This window comes from Prionailurus bengalensis, chromosome D4 (genome assembly GCF_016509475.1).
Source record: "Prionailurus bengalensis isolate Pbe53 chromosome D4, Fcat_Pben_1.1_paternal_pri, whole genome shotgun sequence".
In the NCBI taxonomy this organism is placed as follows: domain Eukaryota; kingdom Metazoa; phylum Chordata; class Mammalia; order Carnivora; family Felidae; genus Prionailurus; species Prionailurus bengalensis.
This window is the reverse complement of record NC_057359.1, coordinates 22,748,523-22,767,046: the sequence shown is the minus strand read 5'-3', so window position 1 is coordinate 22,767,046 and position 18,524 is coordinate 22,748,523. Positions and strand designations below refer to the sequence as shown.

General features: G+C 42.6%; 1 protein-coding gene across 7 annotated transcripts in view; it reads left to right on the top strand.

The window, feature by feature from the left end:
* Window positions 1–18,524, top strand: part of TLE1 (TLE family member 1, transcriptional corepressor) — a 91,336-nt gene that overhangs the window by 41,638 nt on the left and 31,174 nt on the right. For 5 of the 7 annotated variants that reach the window (XM_043566792.1, XM_043566794.1, XM_043566787.1 and 2 more), the window contains 3 exons: window positions 3,484–3,688; window positions 4,422–4,438; window positions 17,810–17,926. In XM_043566792.1, coding sequence (XP_043422727.1) covers window positions 3,484–3,688; window positions 4,422–4,438; window positions 17,810–17,926 — 339 coding nt within the window. The remainder of the gene's footprint in view (window positions 1–3,483; window positions 3,689–4,421; window positions 4,439–17,809; window positions 17,927–18,524) is intronic. The other 2 variants (XM_043566790.1, XM_043566788.1) reach the window with 1 other exon arrangement.

Below are 18,524 nucleotides of genomic sequence, written 5' to 3'. Positions count from 1 at the left end.
CTTCCTTGGAAGAGAGCTGGAACAAAAGAGATCCTTCTTTTTCAAACATAGGGACGGAGGATTGGGGATTGGAGACTAGAGAGAGGGGCTCATGAGGCACAAATCTAAGAACACGTTTCCATCTGTCACTGCTGTTAAGGCTTCATGGTAAAGGTGGATTTATCTCTGGTAAACGTCCAGTGGTGAAGGTGGATTGTCTCAGGATATGTGGCATTATATGCCCACAGGAGCATCCCCTTACCTGGGAAGGGAGAGACATGGGAGGTCTTTGTTGGAGGAGATCACCTCTTCCTTCCTCTTGCTTGGGAGAACACTCTATCTAACTGCTTGTGAACAGGGCTGGGCTGCTGGGTCATAGGAGAAATACTGTTCTAGGGAATGAAAGGCTTATAGTCCTCATTGTGGCTGTGAGCCCCGTGTAAGCCACTCTCTTCTCTGTGAAATGGGATCTGTGATGCCCACCCTTCTTGCCTTGGGTGTGTTCTGAGCTGAGGCCATGTAGTGGACACGAAGATATCTAGGAGTGCTGCATGGCAGGAAAAGGAGTAGAATGTGAGGCCACAGAATCCACATTCCCTGGATCCACAGCATCTTCGGTAGTTGTGATCCATCCTGTCACTGCTTAGTACTCCTTCCAGTTTGATAGGATTTTGCTTTAAAAGAGGGAAGAAATGTGGCTAAGCTAGGGATGGAGGAACTTGGTTGCCTCCAGTAATGAACAGGGAGCGTTCTTCAAGAGGAGGGGAGTTTCCCCGGGGCCTATTAGGCTGTTGGATATCCCTGATAGTTATTCGCTTAAATGTTGGGTTTAATCACGTGGGTCTACTTCACAGCTGTGGTGAAGCCCCTTTATTATATAAGCTAGTTTTTCTTTTCACTGATATATCAGACAATGCTTTCTAGTTCATCTTTCTCAAAACCAACTTGGGTTTGGCAGAAAAGCTCTACTTCTCGGGTATCCAGACATTTGCTTCAAGTATGCCTTTGCTGTGACATAAAATCGCACCTCCAGGAACATCTTTTGGTGACTCTGTTCTGGATTTTTGGGGGAACGGGGTGTGCAGGGAGGAGTGAAAGGGTGCTGGCCTCCACCCGGTAGTTAAATCCCTTCCCCTCTGCTTGGCCTCTCTCATCTTGTAATCCGTGCCGTGCTTAATTACCCCGTTGCACTTGCTTGTGTATGCATCATTGCCTTTCCCTCCCAGAAGCCGGACATAGCTCTTATTCTCCAAGTAATGATAGCAATTGCTGGTAGGGCAGACCTGTTCCTCATCCTTCTCCGAGCACATTTCTTATGGCAGGTGTCTAGTTCCTAATTAAGCGCTAATGAGCATGCCTAGTGGACCATGAGCCTGCTGCCAGCCCCTCCAGTTTTATGTCTTGCTATTGCCAAGCTCTTAAAAGGTGACAGAGCAAGAATTAGTGTCTTTGGGATGACAGGAAGGTGATTTTATGCATAAAGAAATTGTTATTATGATCTCAGATGGTGAATGAGGAGTTTATAAATACTTTGCAAGGATACTATCAATGCCGCCTGCTCTGACCTCTCCCCCTTTCCACTTTTCCTCTGTTTAGCACTGTGCTCCCCTCGGAAGGATTGGGAGTGTCAAGAGAAGGTTGGCTCCCAAAGATTTTTTAAAAGACGCTAGGAGTGGTTGAAAATTTATTGTAAACTGACTGAGACACCAATTTCTGGCTTTAAGATGCTGTTTTCTCTCACTCTGGAGGGCGGGAAGCATATTTAGGATTCAATTAAGGACCAGTGGTCTGGGTAGAAATTACTGAAGATCTGGCGTGAAGATTTAATGTATTCAGTACACGCGAGGGGGTAATAAATAAACGAGTAATTGAGTCCCAGGGAAGTGAGCACAAATCAGAATCTTAAGAATTTTCTAACATTACACCTTAGAAATTGAGCTTTAATCGTTTTTACTGTCTCATCAAAAATGAGTTTTATGTTGGACAGCTGAAATGTGGCCAGATTTATGGCTCAGGGGCCATTTCTTGGATACTTTTTCATTTACTACAACATGCTCTTAAATATAATATATGAGAGTAATGGTACTTTTCAGTGTGAACAGATTTCTAACTTCTGGAATGGGTTAAGGGATAGAGGCAAAGGCATTGGGAGTGGGCGCTTGGGTCACCGTGGGTAGAGTCCACACAACAGGGGAGAGTGTGTTCCTCGTCAAGGCCTCTCAGTGTTGTCCTCTGTGACACTACAGGGGTGGGTTTAGGGAGAGGAAGCAATAAACAAAGTCTCATGTTATGGTTTCTTCCAGCTATCACAGTGTGGCCCTTGGTGCCTCTCTCTGCGTGCGGTGGGATGAGGGCAGCCTTGAGGGGCATTGCTACATGACCCCACTCCCCTCCCGCCTGGTGGGACAACCTTGGCAGTTCAGTCAACACCCTGAGCCTCCGTTCCTTCTGTGAAATGGGAATGTCAGTACTTCCTCCTACTTGTGTGAGGGCTTGTGAAATAAGGACCCAGGAGTACTTGGGAGGGGAGGGGATATGCCTAAGATGCTGATTCTTTCTTCAGCCTTCCATTAATTTAAGGTAGTATTTTGGTTATGTCTCCTCATACCGCTGTGGTAATTTAGCACAAGAATATTGGGGAAACAGGGTCACCTCATGTCACTAGTCCCTGGTGACTGGTCGAGAGTAGAGTTACGGTCTGTGGGGTGCACATCTGCGCCTTCCCTACTTTAACTTTCCTGAAATCAGGAAGAGTCTCACCTTCAGCAGCACACTGTGTTTCGTCCCTGGAGGCGTGGAGAGATGGATCTAACATTGGAGTGCCTACCCACTAGCCCAGCTCACTGCTGGTCATCGACACTGTGCCAGGAGGACCCGTGCCAGAAGGAGGCAGTGTAGATAGAGCTCCGAGTCTGTTTGGGGAAGATGGGGAGAGGTAACTGCATAGGTGGAAGCTTTTGATGAACTGAAAACACTAATCACATTTTTTCCTTTTCTCCCTTTTGTGTCTTTGTTCTTTTCATGTGTTTGTTGAACCTCCTGTTTTGTTTCCTCCACTCTCTCATGTCGTGGGTATTTGTCCTCTGGATGTTGCTGTGCCACTGCCACCTCTTCCCTCATCTTCTCCCCCTTGCTGTCTTATCACCTCTTCTCCTTCCTCTTGCCTCTCCTCCCCCTCTTTTCTCTCCTCCAATCCTTTCCTCCTATACTTCCTCTCTCACCTCCTCCCCTTCCTCACATCTCTTCCTTCCCCTCTTCCCTCCCTTCCTTCTCCCCTTCCATTCTCACCTCCTCCCCTTCCTTCTCCTCCACCTTCCTCTCTCCGCTCCTCCTCTTCCTCCCATCTCTTCCTTCTCCTTCCCTTCCTCCTCCCCGTCCTCTCTCACCTCTTCCCCTTCCCGCCATCTTTTCCTTCTCCTCCTTCCTCCCTTCCTCCTCCCCTTCTTGTCTCACCTCCTCCCCTCCTCCTCCTCCCCCCCCTTCCTCTCTCACTGCCACCAACAGCAGCAGCAGTTGCAAGCTCAGCATCTTTCTCACGGCCATGGACCCCCAGTGCCCCTAACGCCTCACCCCTCGGGACTTCAGCCTCCTGGCATCCCGCCCCTCGGGGGCAGTGCTGGCCTCCTGGCACTGTCTAGTGCTCTGAGTGGGCAGTCTCACTTGGCAATAAAAGATGACAAGAAGCACCATGATGCAGAGCACCACAGAGGTGAGAGGCCGGGCAAGCCAGATTAGGACTTGGTCCTAACACTCATACAGTGCTGCAAAGTTGTGTGCACCGCTAAAGAGAGCCCCACCCCATGCAGAGAGCAAACAATGAGCTAAGAGGAACTGTCGCAAAGCTTGGCCACTGAAACACAGTCCTCCCTGGAAGTTTTCAGGGTTTAACGTGGGCATCTGTAGATTTCCCGATCTCTTTAGATTGCAGGCATCTTGACATCTTGGCAACTGCCTAGTTAATGCCAGTGGCCTGTACCATATTATGGAAAACTGTTAACTGCTTAATTGGGTAATTTTCAAAGAAAGTAATGTTGTTAAATGGGGCGAAATAAGAAGTTAAATTTGAAAGTGAATGTGTTCAAATGAAAGGTTTGATAATTGCATCTGTTACTACTTAGTTTCATAGGCTTTAATTCTAGTATGCATAAAATATTGGGCAAAATTGCACTTGACTAATTTTTTGAAGAAAAGTAATTTATTCTGTCAAGAAATAAAAAAATAGGCTTTGTGTATGGTTAAACTGTAAATCTTATGTTTACAAAATACTGTAATTTTCAGGAAATCACTGTATTAGGAATGTGCAATGACTTATATAAATAAAAGCCATTTTTAAAACTGTTTGGGGCTTGTGTTCTAATTATTCCCCCCTTTTTTTTATTTCTGTTCTTGCCTCTGTGTCTGAACGGGCATGTCTGTGCGTTTCTTGGTAACCTCGGGAGCAGACAGAGAACCGGGCACAGTAAGTACTCAACCGCCTGCTGCACATAATACATTTCCCTTCCTCCAATGCATCCCAAGCTGCCTTTTGTGAAACAGGCACAGACACATATATTCTCCCTGTCTCTCTCAGCGACCTGGTTTTTTTCTTTTTCTTTTTTTTTCATATGCCTATCCCCCATTTCCCCCTGCCTTTTGTCTTTTATTTATTTATTTATTTATTTTTAAATAAAACTTTCGTTAGGTGAGAGGGACATGATTTGGAGGCAAAGCTGTCTGCTATGATTACTCACTTGGAAATATGCTTTGATCTGTAGGTGCTCCGAACCCACTTTAAAAATATGTTTATCATTGCATTCCGAGTCCAGGTTGCCTCTAGTTTAAAAGAGTATTCATTTTTATCTTAAATCAGTTTTACAGGCAAGAGGTCACAATCCATATGTGAAATTGGTTAGTAATGTGTTATTTCTACCTAAACCATTCATTATCCTCTACAAATGCATCTTAGTTGCTAGGTTTCCATATCTGGTTTTCTTCCCGTAATTGTCCTTGGAGGGTGAACTTGAACTTTAATTTATTTTCAACTGAAGAACCGTGTGTCTGAGTAAGTTCTTAAAAACAAGGAAATTCAGTGGACGGAGGTTCTGGGCTTCTGCGCTTCCATTTTTTCACCAGCCTAAACCTTGGCCATTTTACATACTGCACGTTCAATCTGTACATGCACTTGCCAGTTAGCTGTGGGGAGATCTGTACCTAAAATGCATCTCTCAAATGTTGTGGAGCAAATGGAGTGAGAAATTGGCCCCTTTCAGCTGGGATGACCTACAGTTTTTTGCCCCCTTTCCTTTTTCCTTCCAAACACGGCAATATTTTGGCCATGTTAAATCTAAATAAGGTAGCAAAATTGGGATACTGAACTTTTAAATCATTCTGATCCTTTTTTTTTTTTTTTAAATGAGTTTGGGGGAAGATATGTAAGTCATTTGAGTTTGAAAAGTTCCCCTTACCTCTTCTGTGTAGAATAGTGGCACTTTTAAAATTCTCTTTGAGACTGATCTCAGTGTACTTTATGTATCAGGATGCATTGGGGGCATTGGGTAAGGGTGAAAGGATGGGGTAGCTAGTTTTAAAATCCTTGTACTATAAGTTTTCTCTGGAAAACGTTGGGAAGGAAAGAGGGGAGGAAAAATTACAGCTAGGGAATAAAATATCCTACTCCCAAAGTACAAACCTAAGTAAACTGACTTTGATGGAGGTGACCTTTATGTTTGTTGCTGGTTCAGTGTCACTGTAGATTGTCATTGTCATAGTTTTTTATACCATGTTCTTTTAGTCGAGTGTCAGATTAAAAACCCTAATCCTAGACCAAAGAACAGAGATGGCAGGAGACGTTGAGAAAGCTCCTGTCCTGTAGTCTGCTGCAGGTTTTAATTTATTGAGCTTATGCTACGTTTAGAACTATGTTTCTAATTTAGCTTTCTGTTCTCAGGACTGTTTCATCTAAAAACCAATATATATTTATTGAGTACTTACTATATATGTAAGGCTACATGGGAAATGCAGCTATAGTTAGAGATATGTAGGCACACATATTACAGGTCTTTTCTCAAAGAACTGAGGAAATGTGACAAAAATACTACAAGATTTAAGCCTGTAGAAAGTTTCAGCAGGAGTTCTAGACAATTGTTGAAGGGGTACCATGGTATGTATCTCTGAGATGCCGTCGCAAGACTGGTGTTTTCCATACCGCTGCGTGTGTATTTTTTAGTGTATCGAATAACTTCCTATTTATATTTCTGGCTGATAAATGTAAGCAAGAACTTAATTCATTGGGGAAGTGAGGGTGGGTGGAGGAAGGGTAAGGAGTTCTACCCTCCAAATACAAAACAGTTCTTGAATTTCAGACAGCTGTGGATTGTTTCTAGGTCCTCATGGTGAGTTCACAGTCTGGACTGTTAAGTCAAAATATGGTGGATACATTGCATAAACCAAGCTATGCAATAACACAAAATAAATGGTTAATGTGTTGTTTGCATATTTCTTTCACAACAAATTTTACACAAGTTTCTTAATGATAATTTTAATGGGTATTTTCAGAATAAGTATAGGTACTGTGTTTCCTGCCTAATTCCTACAAGCATCTCTTGGTGATGATGATATAAAATGAGAAAACGACACTAATTTGTAACCTAAACATTTAATTCAGTCTGTAGAGAGGAATGAAATTGTTCACTGTCCACATAAGTGGGATTTCGCTGCAGTTCTATAAAATGAAGTAGCTCTTTAAACTTTGTGTAAAATTGAATATGAAAAGCAATGGATAATGAGATGATGTGTACTATTAGTTGCCTAAAATATTGTAGTACTTACTTATTTAATAAAGTGGTTTGAATTATGAAGTATTTTACTTGGCAGAAAAAGTCAGTTGATCACCATATGGTGGCTGTGGTTTGTTTTTTATTTTTTGTTTTTTTCCCCCAACCAGTGAAGGGTTAAGGGGAGTTGCTACAGGGCACTGGTTTTCAAACCTTATGGTCTCAGGATCTTTACATCTTAAATTAAAATTATTGATGACCCCAGAGAATTTTTGTTTATGTGGATCATATATTTTGAAAATTTTCTGGAAATTAAAAAAAAAAAATTAAAAATCACTTTAACAGGTAAAGAGCTACTTAATTTGGGTTACCGTAAATAACATGATTAGTGAAAACTATTTTCCGAAACAAAAAATTATAGTGGGAAGAATGGCTTTGTTTTGCACGATTGCAGATATCTTCAGCGCTTGACTAAAAAGAGGATAGATATATTCTCGTCCACATCTGCATCCAATCTTTTGCAAGACATTGTTTTGGCTGAAGTATAAGGAAGAAAATCTGCCCCCATAGAGATTTGTAACAGTCTCTGGGAACCTCAAGGGGCCCTTGGACCAACCTGAGAACCTCTGTCATAAATAAGGCTAAGGAGTTCTGAAACATCCCACGCTGGTATATAGTCTTATTTTTTTCCTGCTGTTCTTTCTGTATTGAACAAATACGATAATTATATGTGTCAAGTGCAGAAGTCAGGGACTTTTATAGATCCAGAGGGGATGTGAGTATGTATGGATTTTCATCTGTGAGTCTAAAACTGGTTTGTAGATAGTTTGTTTGTTTATTGTTAGTGACAAAATTATTTCATTCCCTAGTTCAAAGTTTTGTTGGTAGGAAAACAAATGAGCCCTACTGTGGCCTGTTTGAATGTAAAACCTAGGAAATGAAGGTACTAAGGACAGTGAAAATATGGACACTATTTTTTAAGTTTCTTTTTGACAAGGATGAATGATAAAGGTGGTAACTTTTAAGAGGGTTTGCTATTTGGCTATTGATTTTAAATTAAGATTTGACTACTGTTTTTATTAATTTGCAAAACTTGTTTGCTTTTTTTTTTTAAACATAAGTCTGCTTCTCCGAATGCTACAGTTGAGCAAAGAAATATGACCTAACAAAAAGGACTTTATTTCTTATGTAGTAATAAAAACTTGAGATATTTCAATTATTTTAAAGGTGAATTGTGTTCAATTTTGGATGAAGGAAGTATTTAATAAGTCTGCTTGAAAGCTCTGGAATCAGAGAATTGACAAAACGTTGTATGGCGTTTGAAAAAGTATGACAGAACATGTGTTTATTTATTTATTTTTTTTAACAAACATTCATTGAGCACTTACTATGTGCCAGGCGCTGTGTAAGGCACTGCATGTACAGTTAACAACATGGGTTTGAACACTGGATTTTTGTTGATAAACACAATATAGTACTTTATATTTTCTTCTTCCTCATTAGTAACATTCTCTTTGGCTTACCTTTAAGAATACAGTATATAACACATATACAACGTATGTGTTAATCAACTGTGATCAGTAAGACTTCGAGTCAGCATTAGACTATTAGTACTTAAGTTCTGGGGGAGTCAAAAGTTAGGCATGGATTTTTTACTGAGATGGGGGCGCCCCAAATCCCCACACTGTTCATGCATCACCTGTACCTGCTGCCATTTTGCAGTGATGCCTTTTAATGTCACAGTCAAATATTTGTTGAATGAAAAACGCTGGGATACCTCACACATGTGATCACTATTTGGAACATTTGGGGAAGGGAGAAGACGATGGTGATAGGTGTCTGGGAGAGACTCCAGAGCAGAAGCAGAGTCTGTGGACTTAGGTGGGGCACACAGATGGGCTTCAGAAGGTCCTTGAATCCCTCTCCAGTTGTGTCCACATTGTTTTGGGTTCGTGCTCTACTTTCATCAAATTCTCAAAAGGGGCTCCTGGTCCAGAAAAGCGTAAGGATTGTGGATCTGTTTAGAGGTCATAACGGTGCAACACCATCATCTTACCGGTAAGACACCAAGCTCAAGGAGGCTAGGTGCCTCTAATCATGTAGTTAATTAATGGAGGTAGAGATTGAGATTATGTCTTGTCCAAGGGACTGTTTTGTCACTCTCCCGTAACTGACTTCTAGAATTACCAAGTTCATCTTTAGAACTTATTTAAAAATAATGATGACAGCCATCACTTTATCTCCTATGAGGTGGTGTCTTTGTGTTTCTTCTGTGGCTGTTGCACTTAACTAGATCTCAGTGGAATTCTCACTGCACAGGCAAGGTTTTTCATCCTTTTGAACATTCCCCTAGTCTCATCTGTGAATTGGTGATGGAGTCTGCCTCACAGGGTGAGGGGTTTTAGGGACCACAAATGCAAAGTCATCAGACATAGCATAGCTTTTAGGAATGTTCTCCCTGTCCTCCCTACCTGCAGAGTAGCAGGACAGCAATAAATGCATTATTAGTCATGCTCAATGTAGTGACTATTGGTTTCTTTTCCTTTTTTAAAATGTGTGAGGCGTGGGGCTCCTGGGTGGCTCAGTCGGTTAAGCAGCTAACTCTTGATTTCTTTGGGTCAGGGTCATGATCTCAGGAGAGATCAAGCTCTGCATTGGGCTTTGTGCTGACAGGGTGGAGCCTGCTTGAGATTCTCTCTCCCCCCTCCTCCCTCTCCTCCCCTCCCCCAGCCCCTGCCTCTGCCCCTCCCCCACACATATGGGCTGACTCTCTCTCAAATAAATAAACTTTATTTAATTTTTTTTTCTAATGTTTATTTCTTTTTTGAGAAAGAGAGAGTGCAAGCTGGGGAGGTGTAGAGAGAAGGAGACACAGAATGTGAAGCAGGCTCTAGGCTCTGAGCTGTCAGCACAGAGCCCAACACAGGGCTCGAACTCACCAACCATGAGATCATGACCTGAGCTGAAGTGGGACATCTGACCAACTGAGCCACCCAGGCGCCCCTAAATAAATAAACTTTAAAAAATGTAAGGCAGTTGTGAAGATGCGGGCCGTTACTGATGTTTCTCAGTGTCGAGATAGGACTGACCTGAGTCTATTATGAACTTGATTAGTTTCATGCTATTCAGTTCATGAAAGGAGGAGGTGTTTCCACCTAAACATTTATGAATTTGTGTCCTGGCATATTTCAAGGGATTGCCTGGAAATTAAGGATAAAACTGAGATGAGTCACCTAAAATTTCAATATTTAGGCACTGTGGAAAACACTTAAGTTTTCTTAAGCAGTTGTCTCAGCAGATTTCCTTTTTGGCAAAATTGAAAACTGTGCTTAAAAAATCCTCTGGGAGAACTGCTCACTGCATCACTGCTGTGGGAAGGGTGAACCCTGAAGAATGGAAGGCTCCAGCAGTTTCTAGGTGGTGGGGAGTGGTCCATCCCTGTACCGGGCGGAGGGGTCTGTCTACCGTGGATGCTGTAACTCACTGAGTGGGTACCAGAGCCTGTGTGTAACTAGAAAAATGTTCAGGTTTTATCTCACTGTGCTTACAGTGAAGATCGGCCATCAGGTGTCTTTACTCTAAAAAACCAAAAAGCAGACGGAGAATATTTCCTCCCTCCAAAGCTGTTTTCAGACTTCAGTTTGTGCTCTGCAAGTAGGAAACTTAATGCCCATCATTTCGAGTAGGTTTTTGAAAATTTTATTTTCCTTTTGGCCCCATGATCATTTTTACCATTCCTTCTGAAACGTAGTAAGCAACAAACTGTGTCCATCTTTCAGATGAGAAGAGGTGGAGGTGAGTGCCATCAGATATTCAAGTAACTCACAGGCAAGTCCTGACCCAGTGCTTTCTAATTTCTTGTATTAGAAAGTACCTCATCTGAGACTGGAGAAGGAAGGGGGACATTAACAGCGAAGCAGAGCTAAGTGGCTGTACAAAAAGTGTTTTTAAAAATGATTTGAAATATAGATTTGATTTTTGCTGTCACCAGGGTCCTGATCAGGGGGAATGAAGTTGTCATGAGGGCATTTAAAAGTTACTTTGAAATAATCGTATTTGTTGTGTACGCGTGGTGTGTTTTATTTTGCTTTACCTGGAGAACGCGGTAGTGGAAGGGCAACCCGGGGACTTAGCAAGAGAGGCCAAGGGTGACTATATAGTGCCTCCTCCAGACCACGTATTTACTGGGTCTGTAGGTCTTCTACCTGGCCACCTTCCTTTCTGAGAGTTCTCCTGACTGAAGCGCTCATCTGCCTCGACAGCGCTGAGTTCCTAGATCGAGGTGCGAGAACACGTGGCTTCTTTCCCACATTTTGCATTCAAACCCTATGAAAAATGGACGCATACCCTTCAGACCCTCCAGCGCTCCTAGGGCGCGATCAGGGTGCCAAGTGGACACATTTCCACACATCTTCACTCTCTTACACTTCTCGCCGTTGACAAGCGGGGATCCTGTTAGTTTTAGGGGTTAAAAATGCATTTGTTGAAATGTCAGGCACAATCTGTGAATGACCCGTTGGACTGCCGCAAAAAGTACAGCGGCAGGGTGATGGCTTAATTGGCACCAGGTGTAGCTGGAGAAGGCACACAGATGTGATGGGGGTGCGTCACTACCTAATTGTTTTAATGTTCACCGAGAAGTTAATTGTCAGTGTAGAGTGTGCTAGCAAATTAGGTTCCCACTGCCTTAGTGTAACTGAGGATAAATGAGGTGTCATGAGTTTCCAATCTGTACCTCTGACACAAACACTTTTCCTGCGGGGAGGAGAAAGTTCCCAAGGGGAATCAGCATGGCAGCTCAAGAAATCCATTTGAATAATGTGCATTATTTTCACATTAGGGAAAGCTGTCTAGCTTTTGCTTTCTCCACGAGTGAGTTTTCCTTTCAGATTTGCTGCTGGTGGCTTCAAGGTTTAGACACGGTTGGCAGAAGAGTTGCTTTGAGGTCTCAGAATCGATGAAGGATACATGAAGGCTCTGTAACAAGTGTTCTGGTAACACTGACAGTGTAACATTCCATTAAACTCGCTTTCTTTCATATTTTCTGGAGTTTACCTTCCAGAATATCTCCACCGACATGAACAGCCATTACTGTTAAATTGCTAAAGAAAAGTGCAAGTTTTGGAACAAAGGGTATAAAGACTGGTTTTCATCTGTATTGAAGGATCTGGGTCTCTCTGTCTCATTTTTGAGTAGATATTTAGAGCATGAAATAGAAACGTCATTGTCCAGGGTGGTGAGAATAAAGGTCATACAAAGTCCAAAACTTGATGTACTTGTTTGATTCAACTGAATGAACAGTCTCCAGGTCAGCAGGCTCTTAATGCTTAACATCGAAAGTTCTTGAATGAAGGTATGGTTTAATAATTGCATGTGGATGTTTATTTTTGATTCACGAGAATAATACATTGTCCACTTCTACCCACGAGGTTCAAACACTCTGCCAACTCTCTAGGTGCCAACTTGCACCCAGAGAACTACAGCAGGGAATAGTCCTGGTATGTGTTTTTAGAAAACATGTTCACCCAGTTGGGATAACGGGATCAGGATCCAGCAGCTCAAGGTAGTGTATACCACTTGTAATAGATCTGCCACTTTTTTCCTTTTCTTTTCTGAGTAGCTCTTTTACTCTTATAACTGTTCTTAACCATCACATCACTGAATGGGAGGAGAAACGACCCTCAGGAAGTGTATATTAATTGTAGTGAACAACTTGCCTGTTGTCAGGGAAGGTGCACACTGAGATTTTATGTTCTCCAGATTTTTTAAGAGGGAGAGTTCCCTTGGGGAACATGTTTTCTTTGTCCCTGCACCTCATCTTTTTTTTTTTTTTTTTTTTTTAATTTTTTTTTTCAACGTTTATTTATTTTTGGGACAGAGAGAGACAGAGCATGAACAGGGGAGGGGCAGAGAGAGAGGGAGACACAGAATCGGAAACAGGCTCCAGGCTCTGAGCCATCAGCCCAGAGCCCGACGCGGGGCTCGAACTCACGGACCGCGAGATCGTGACCTGGCTGAAGTCGGATGCTTAACCAACTGCGCCACCCAGGCGCCCCTCATCTATTTATTTCATGTATAGTTTTCTACCTACAGATGGAGAGAACCGTATGCCATGGGGCTGACAGGTCTTGTGGACCCTCTTTCTTCTGACTGGTGGTCAGCATTGGAGGGGGATCTTTTTTTTTCTCTAGAGACCTGTCAGATGTACCTCTCCCTTTACTGTTTTCCTTGGCTCTCTTCTCATAAGTGTGTGCCACCTGTACAGAAAATCATCACGGTTTTAGAATTTTTTTTTATTTTTAATGGTTTTTTAAAGTTTATCCATTTTGAGAGACTGGGAAGAGGGGCAGAAAGAGGGAGAATCCTGAGCAGGCTCTGCGCTCACATGGGAGCCCGATGCGGGGCTCGATCTCACAAACCTTGAGATCTCTACCTGAGCTGAAATTAAGAGTCAGACACTTAACCAGGGTGCCTGGGTGTGTCAGTTGGTTAAGTGTCCAGCTCAGGTCAGATCTCACAGTTTGTGAGTTTGAGTCCTGCATTGCATCGGGCTCCGGGCTGACAGCTTGGAGTCTGCTTGGGATTCTCATTCTCTCTCTCTCTCTCTCTCTCTCTCTCTGCCCCTCCCCCCACATGCTAGCTCTCTCTCTCTCTCTCTCTCTCTCTCAAAATAAACAAACAAAAAGTCCGACACATAACTAGCTGAGCCACCCAGGCACCCCATGGTATTAGAATTTCAGTTTGTTTTGAAGTCATAATGTGTTTTTCGACCTTGATTTGCTCAGATTTGTAATCTCCCCTGTGGCTGTGTAAATCTCCCAATTTCGAGCTCTTGTGGAAGATACAGAGTAAATAAGATGATTTTGTTTAGTTAAAACAGAATTTTAAAAACGAAGGGAAACTTACATGCAGTCTCAAAAATCCCAGACCTCAGGACATTTGTAATAGAAATTTGCCCAGTAATTATCGTTTTTGAAAATTTCTGGCAGATATTTAAATTTTACCAGCTGCAAGGTGAAATAAAACATTGAGTTTCTTGGCTAGAATTAGAGTATATCAGTCCGTGTGATAACCCTAGTTCTCATGCGGATTAAAAAAACTCTGATTCGCAATTAAATATTTATTTGGCAGATTAAATGTTTGAAAATGAACTTTACTTGATGAATGCTGTTTAATAGATTAAAGCCTTTCAAAATATGAATGCTGGGAGAAGTCTGGTGGCAACTAAGTCTGCACAGCGGCTAGTGGCCGTGGTTGACATCGTGTGAAGTGATGCTGTGGGTCCCTGGACTACTTTGAGTTGCCCTCTGCTGACGCCTGTTTTAGTTTGCATCTTGGGTTGCAAATGGCAGGATTCGGGAGTGGAAAGGCAGGAATTTGGGACTGTCTTGGGGTCATTTTAGTATAGAATGTAATTTTTTAAAATATGTTCACAGTTTTTGTATGGTGGCATAAAACCAAGTGTGTGTTTGTGTGTGTGTGAGAGAGAGAGACAGAGACAGAGACTGTTAAGGAATCTGAGTGTGTGTGCGGGGGGGGGGGGGTTGTCAGAGAAAGCATGCAGTTTGCATTAGGTATTGTTCTGTCATATTAGAATGTTAAATGGGTAGGGGTGCCTGGGTGGCTCAGTCAGTTCAACAACAACTTTGGCTCCGGTCATGATCTGAAGGTTCATGGGTTCGACCCCCACTTTGGGCTCTGTGCTGACAGCTCAGAGCCTGGAGCATGCCTCAGATTCTGTCTCCTCCTCTCTCTCTGATCCTCCTTTGCTTGCACCCTATCTCTCTCTGTCTCTCAAAAATAAATAAACGTTAAAAAAAAAAAAAAGAATGTTAAATGGTTAAATGTTAATGGTTAACAGAGCCAGTGTGACTTTTAAGTGGTAAGTATGTGGGGGAAAGTATTCAATGTACATAAGTTACATATAAGAATCACTCCTCTGGGAGTGGAGACACTGAATAGGAAGAGCTTTGTGACTTTAGATAAATTGCCTCCCCTCTCTGGTCAGCCTCCAGATAAAAGGAGGGGGATGAAGAGGATAAATGGTAAGTCTGTTTAAGGTTGCTTTGGCCTCTTCAAAGGTTTGATCTAATTACCATCTGTATTTCCAATGTACAAGTCTAAAAAAACAGTGAAGCAGCCTTAAGTTTCATTCTTTTGCCTTTTTCAATGTTGATTAAATGTTAAAGGTTAATGTTGAATATGATACTATCTTATCCAAGTCCAGATCTAACAAATCAAGATAGAACTCTAAATTTTGAAAATCCAAATGATACTCAGTCACTACCCAGGAATAATCTTTTTATTCTTACAGTGTGTATAAAATGGCTCCTAATGACTATTACTCACCCTTGAGCTGTGAGGAACAGAAGCTGGTGTGTGAGGAAAGCACAGAGCTCTGGGGGGTAGGGGGAGCTTATGGTATCACGAGACAGCCACTAATACCTGTGAAGTCACTTTTGGGTTTCTGGGGAGTGCACAAGGGGACCATGAAGATTAGGGTCACCTAGGCAGTAGTTTAACCAAAACAGCTGTTGTTGCCGACAGTGAAGTTCATTAGGCTGGAACTGTTTGCTTAAATCAGGAAAAACAATGAAAGCAGTGTCAGAGCTGGAAGATGTCGGGGACGGTTACACAAAGGAGACTGGGTTCATGGGAACAAGGGTAAAAGGAAGTGGTCTGTTTTTGGTGGGGCTGCAGCATGAACCAGCTACCCCCTGGCTCCTGACTGTGGCTCTCCCAGGCCTTTCCACCCACAGTCTTTGGGGCCTTGTTTTGAATCCATTTTATGGCATCAAAGGTACCATGAGACATTGTGTTTCGTAACTTGTCTGAGTCTGCCATTTTGAATGGAGCCAATTTTCACATAAGTAGGGGTGCTAATTACTAGCTGTGTCCAAATTTAGAGGAACTTCCAGAGCTTTTCAAAACCTATTCAGATTATAGACCTCATTGAAGCCCTTCATGCGGGAATTACAGTAGTAACTTCTAACGTGTAGAAGCAGAGGTGTCAAAGCTTGACAGGCTTATGGGTCCGGCTATAGAAATGTCACTGTTTCTGACAAATTGCATTGTTGCTAACAGAAGTGTAGTTTACTTTTATGTTTACAATACCACTTGACATCATTAAAAAAAATAATAGGATCCTTAAAAAACTGTCTATGAATGGCTGAGCGGTTTGGATGTCCAGTGCTGGTTATAGCAGGAAGGCTATGGAGAGACTTAACTTTAAAATTGCATGTGGACACCAAGCCTATGCTGCATTCTTCAGGGCACTGGGGCAGCTGTAAAGTTGAGTGCGCTGTGGCACTGCCCTTAATGCACCTACCTGGTCAGTGTCTGGACAAGGAGACTTCAGAGCTGATAACATCGAAAACACAGGCAGGTGCATTTATTGGACGCTGTTTACACCTGAGCACAAGCTGCTCCTCCCCTCCATGGCTCAGCTTTTAGGAATACGCATTAACACTTTCAGGAGTTTTCTTAAGTCTCCTGTGTCCTATTGGGGGCAGCGGGGGGGGGGGGGGGGCGGTGAGTCTGGGTCGGAAGGGTTAGTTTTTAGCAGACATTTACTAAGGTAATTAGTTTAGGGATCCAGCCAGCTCACCTTTCAACCCCACACACTGTGCTAAAGACCGTACTCGGAGCTACTCTGTATTGAATTGCATGGGTCCCTCCCTCTGCTTTTATGAAAGCCTCCTGCATTTGTATAGCTTGAATGGTCATGAATCAAAGCTCAGCTCACTTCGGTGTCAGCCCCTGCAGTGGGCAAAGAGGCTTCAGATTGCCTCCTGGTCCCCAGTTTTGATTTCCTCCTGTGTGTGGTTGAGCTGGGAATGCTCCCATGGTGAAGTCCACAGTTTTCACAAGGAGGCTTTGAGAACCAGCCACCTGGCTATCATCTTGGACTGGTTAGGAGCGAAGACCCCCCCCCCCCCATCCCCCACCCCGGCTTTTAAAAATTTGTTTCTGGTACATGCCATTGCATTAGGGGTGGTCTAACTTAAAGGTTTTCCCCAGCCCCTTCCATTTTAAATTGTGGCAGAGAAAGGTTACATAATTGTCTGTTGGCCCTGGACATCCTCTTGTTAGTTCTCCTACATCTTGCAGAAATTGGGGTTATCTGGGCTTTGTGAAGGAGATTTTTGCACAGCTCCTTCAGTATTGTTCAAGGCAGTAACACATCACTGAACAAATTGCCCCCTTGCATATGCTAATCCTGTACTTAAAAGGACTCATTGTAACTTGTTCTGATGCTTTAGCCTGAGGGGAGATGGGAAATGAAGGGATGGCAGATCGTGTCATGTGACCCCCAAATACCTAAAATGCTTGTTTTCTTTGGGTCAACAGTTCCTACTTGGCACTTGCGAATGAAAGTCTCCTGTGTGGTTGGTAGAAAAGATTAGTCCTTGCTCCTGCTTTTGTGTGGGGGAGCTGGCCTAGCTGTTGAAGATTCACTGGCTGAAATGCCCGCTTTGGGTCTTAAATTTCAGTGCTATTGGCAAGGAACACCAAATCTTATTTTCAACAGTAAATTAAAAGAATTCAAAAGAGTTCCTTCATTGTTGCTGTGGAAAGTGTGATTTGCCTTTTAGGAAGCCACGCTGTTAATCTCACCTGCTCTCTCGGTGTGTGTTTTTTGAGGGGCACACATTGACTGTTACAGTCACAGAATACGTCTAATAGAATAATCTCAGGTTCTGCTCATAGGCCATTTATATTCCTGACCAGGAAATCGCAGTGGGAAAGAATAAAAAACACTTCCTCATGTAAACAGCAAGCTCCCATTTCTCTAACAGTAAAAAGAACGGAAGAACATTTTAAGTGAGTAGGGCCTGAAGGATCCACCAGGCTTCAGATGGTTTGATTGCATAGTCAGGGTCTCTCTTTTAAGTGCTTGAACCTCCATAAATGTTTGCCATCAAAGTCTTCAGCCAAGATGAATTAAATGGAATGAAAGGCTGTATAGGTATCACCTTTCTAATATAGCTGTCACATCCAGGTTGGGTTTTCATGTGTACAAAAAGACCTGGGAAGGAATCCTTGATTTTTTTTTTTTTTTTTTTTTTGTCTTGCAGAGTAATTCCCTCTTGGTCCCAGACAGTCTAAGGGGCACAGATAAACGCAGAAATGGGCCTGAATTTTCCAATGACATCAAAAAAAGAAAGGTGGATGATAAGGACTCCAGCCACTATGTAAGTAAATAAAGGACTTGAAACAGTATTTGTTTGCTTACTTCTAAGTGAACATACAAGCGTACTCTAAGATTTTAGTGATAATCTCACATCCTTTAAATTTCTAATACTATAAAGAGAATAGATTCTTACATTATAAGGTACTGTTTCCCTCTAGAGCTGTAAATTATGCTCTGCCAGGCTCACTATTACATTTTAGGCTTTCTGCCTAAGTTCCTCCTAAGAGGGGATTTAAGCATGCAGGACTACCTTTGTGGACTTGAAGCCTGTGCATTTGCATAGGGCCCTGCTCTTAAAGGGACCTTGCCCTTGGTTTAATGCTCTGCTCTCATCATCTTCAAATTCTCAATTTTTGAACAAGGGCCTGCATCTTCTTTCTGTCCTCGGCCCTACAAATTCGGTAGCCTGTCCTGCTAAAATAATCAGGGTAAGAATTTCACTGTTACAGAATACCTTTTGGGATGCTGTTCTGTTGATGTATTCAGACTCATATTAGGTCTTGAGGTATAGTTCATCCTCTTGAACAGCAAGCAGTTTAGCGATGTAAGTCCATTGGTGAAAATGGGAAAAACTCTGAAGGCATCTAAATCAGACCCTG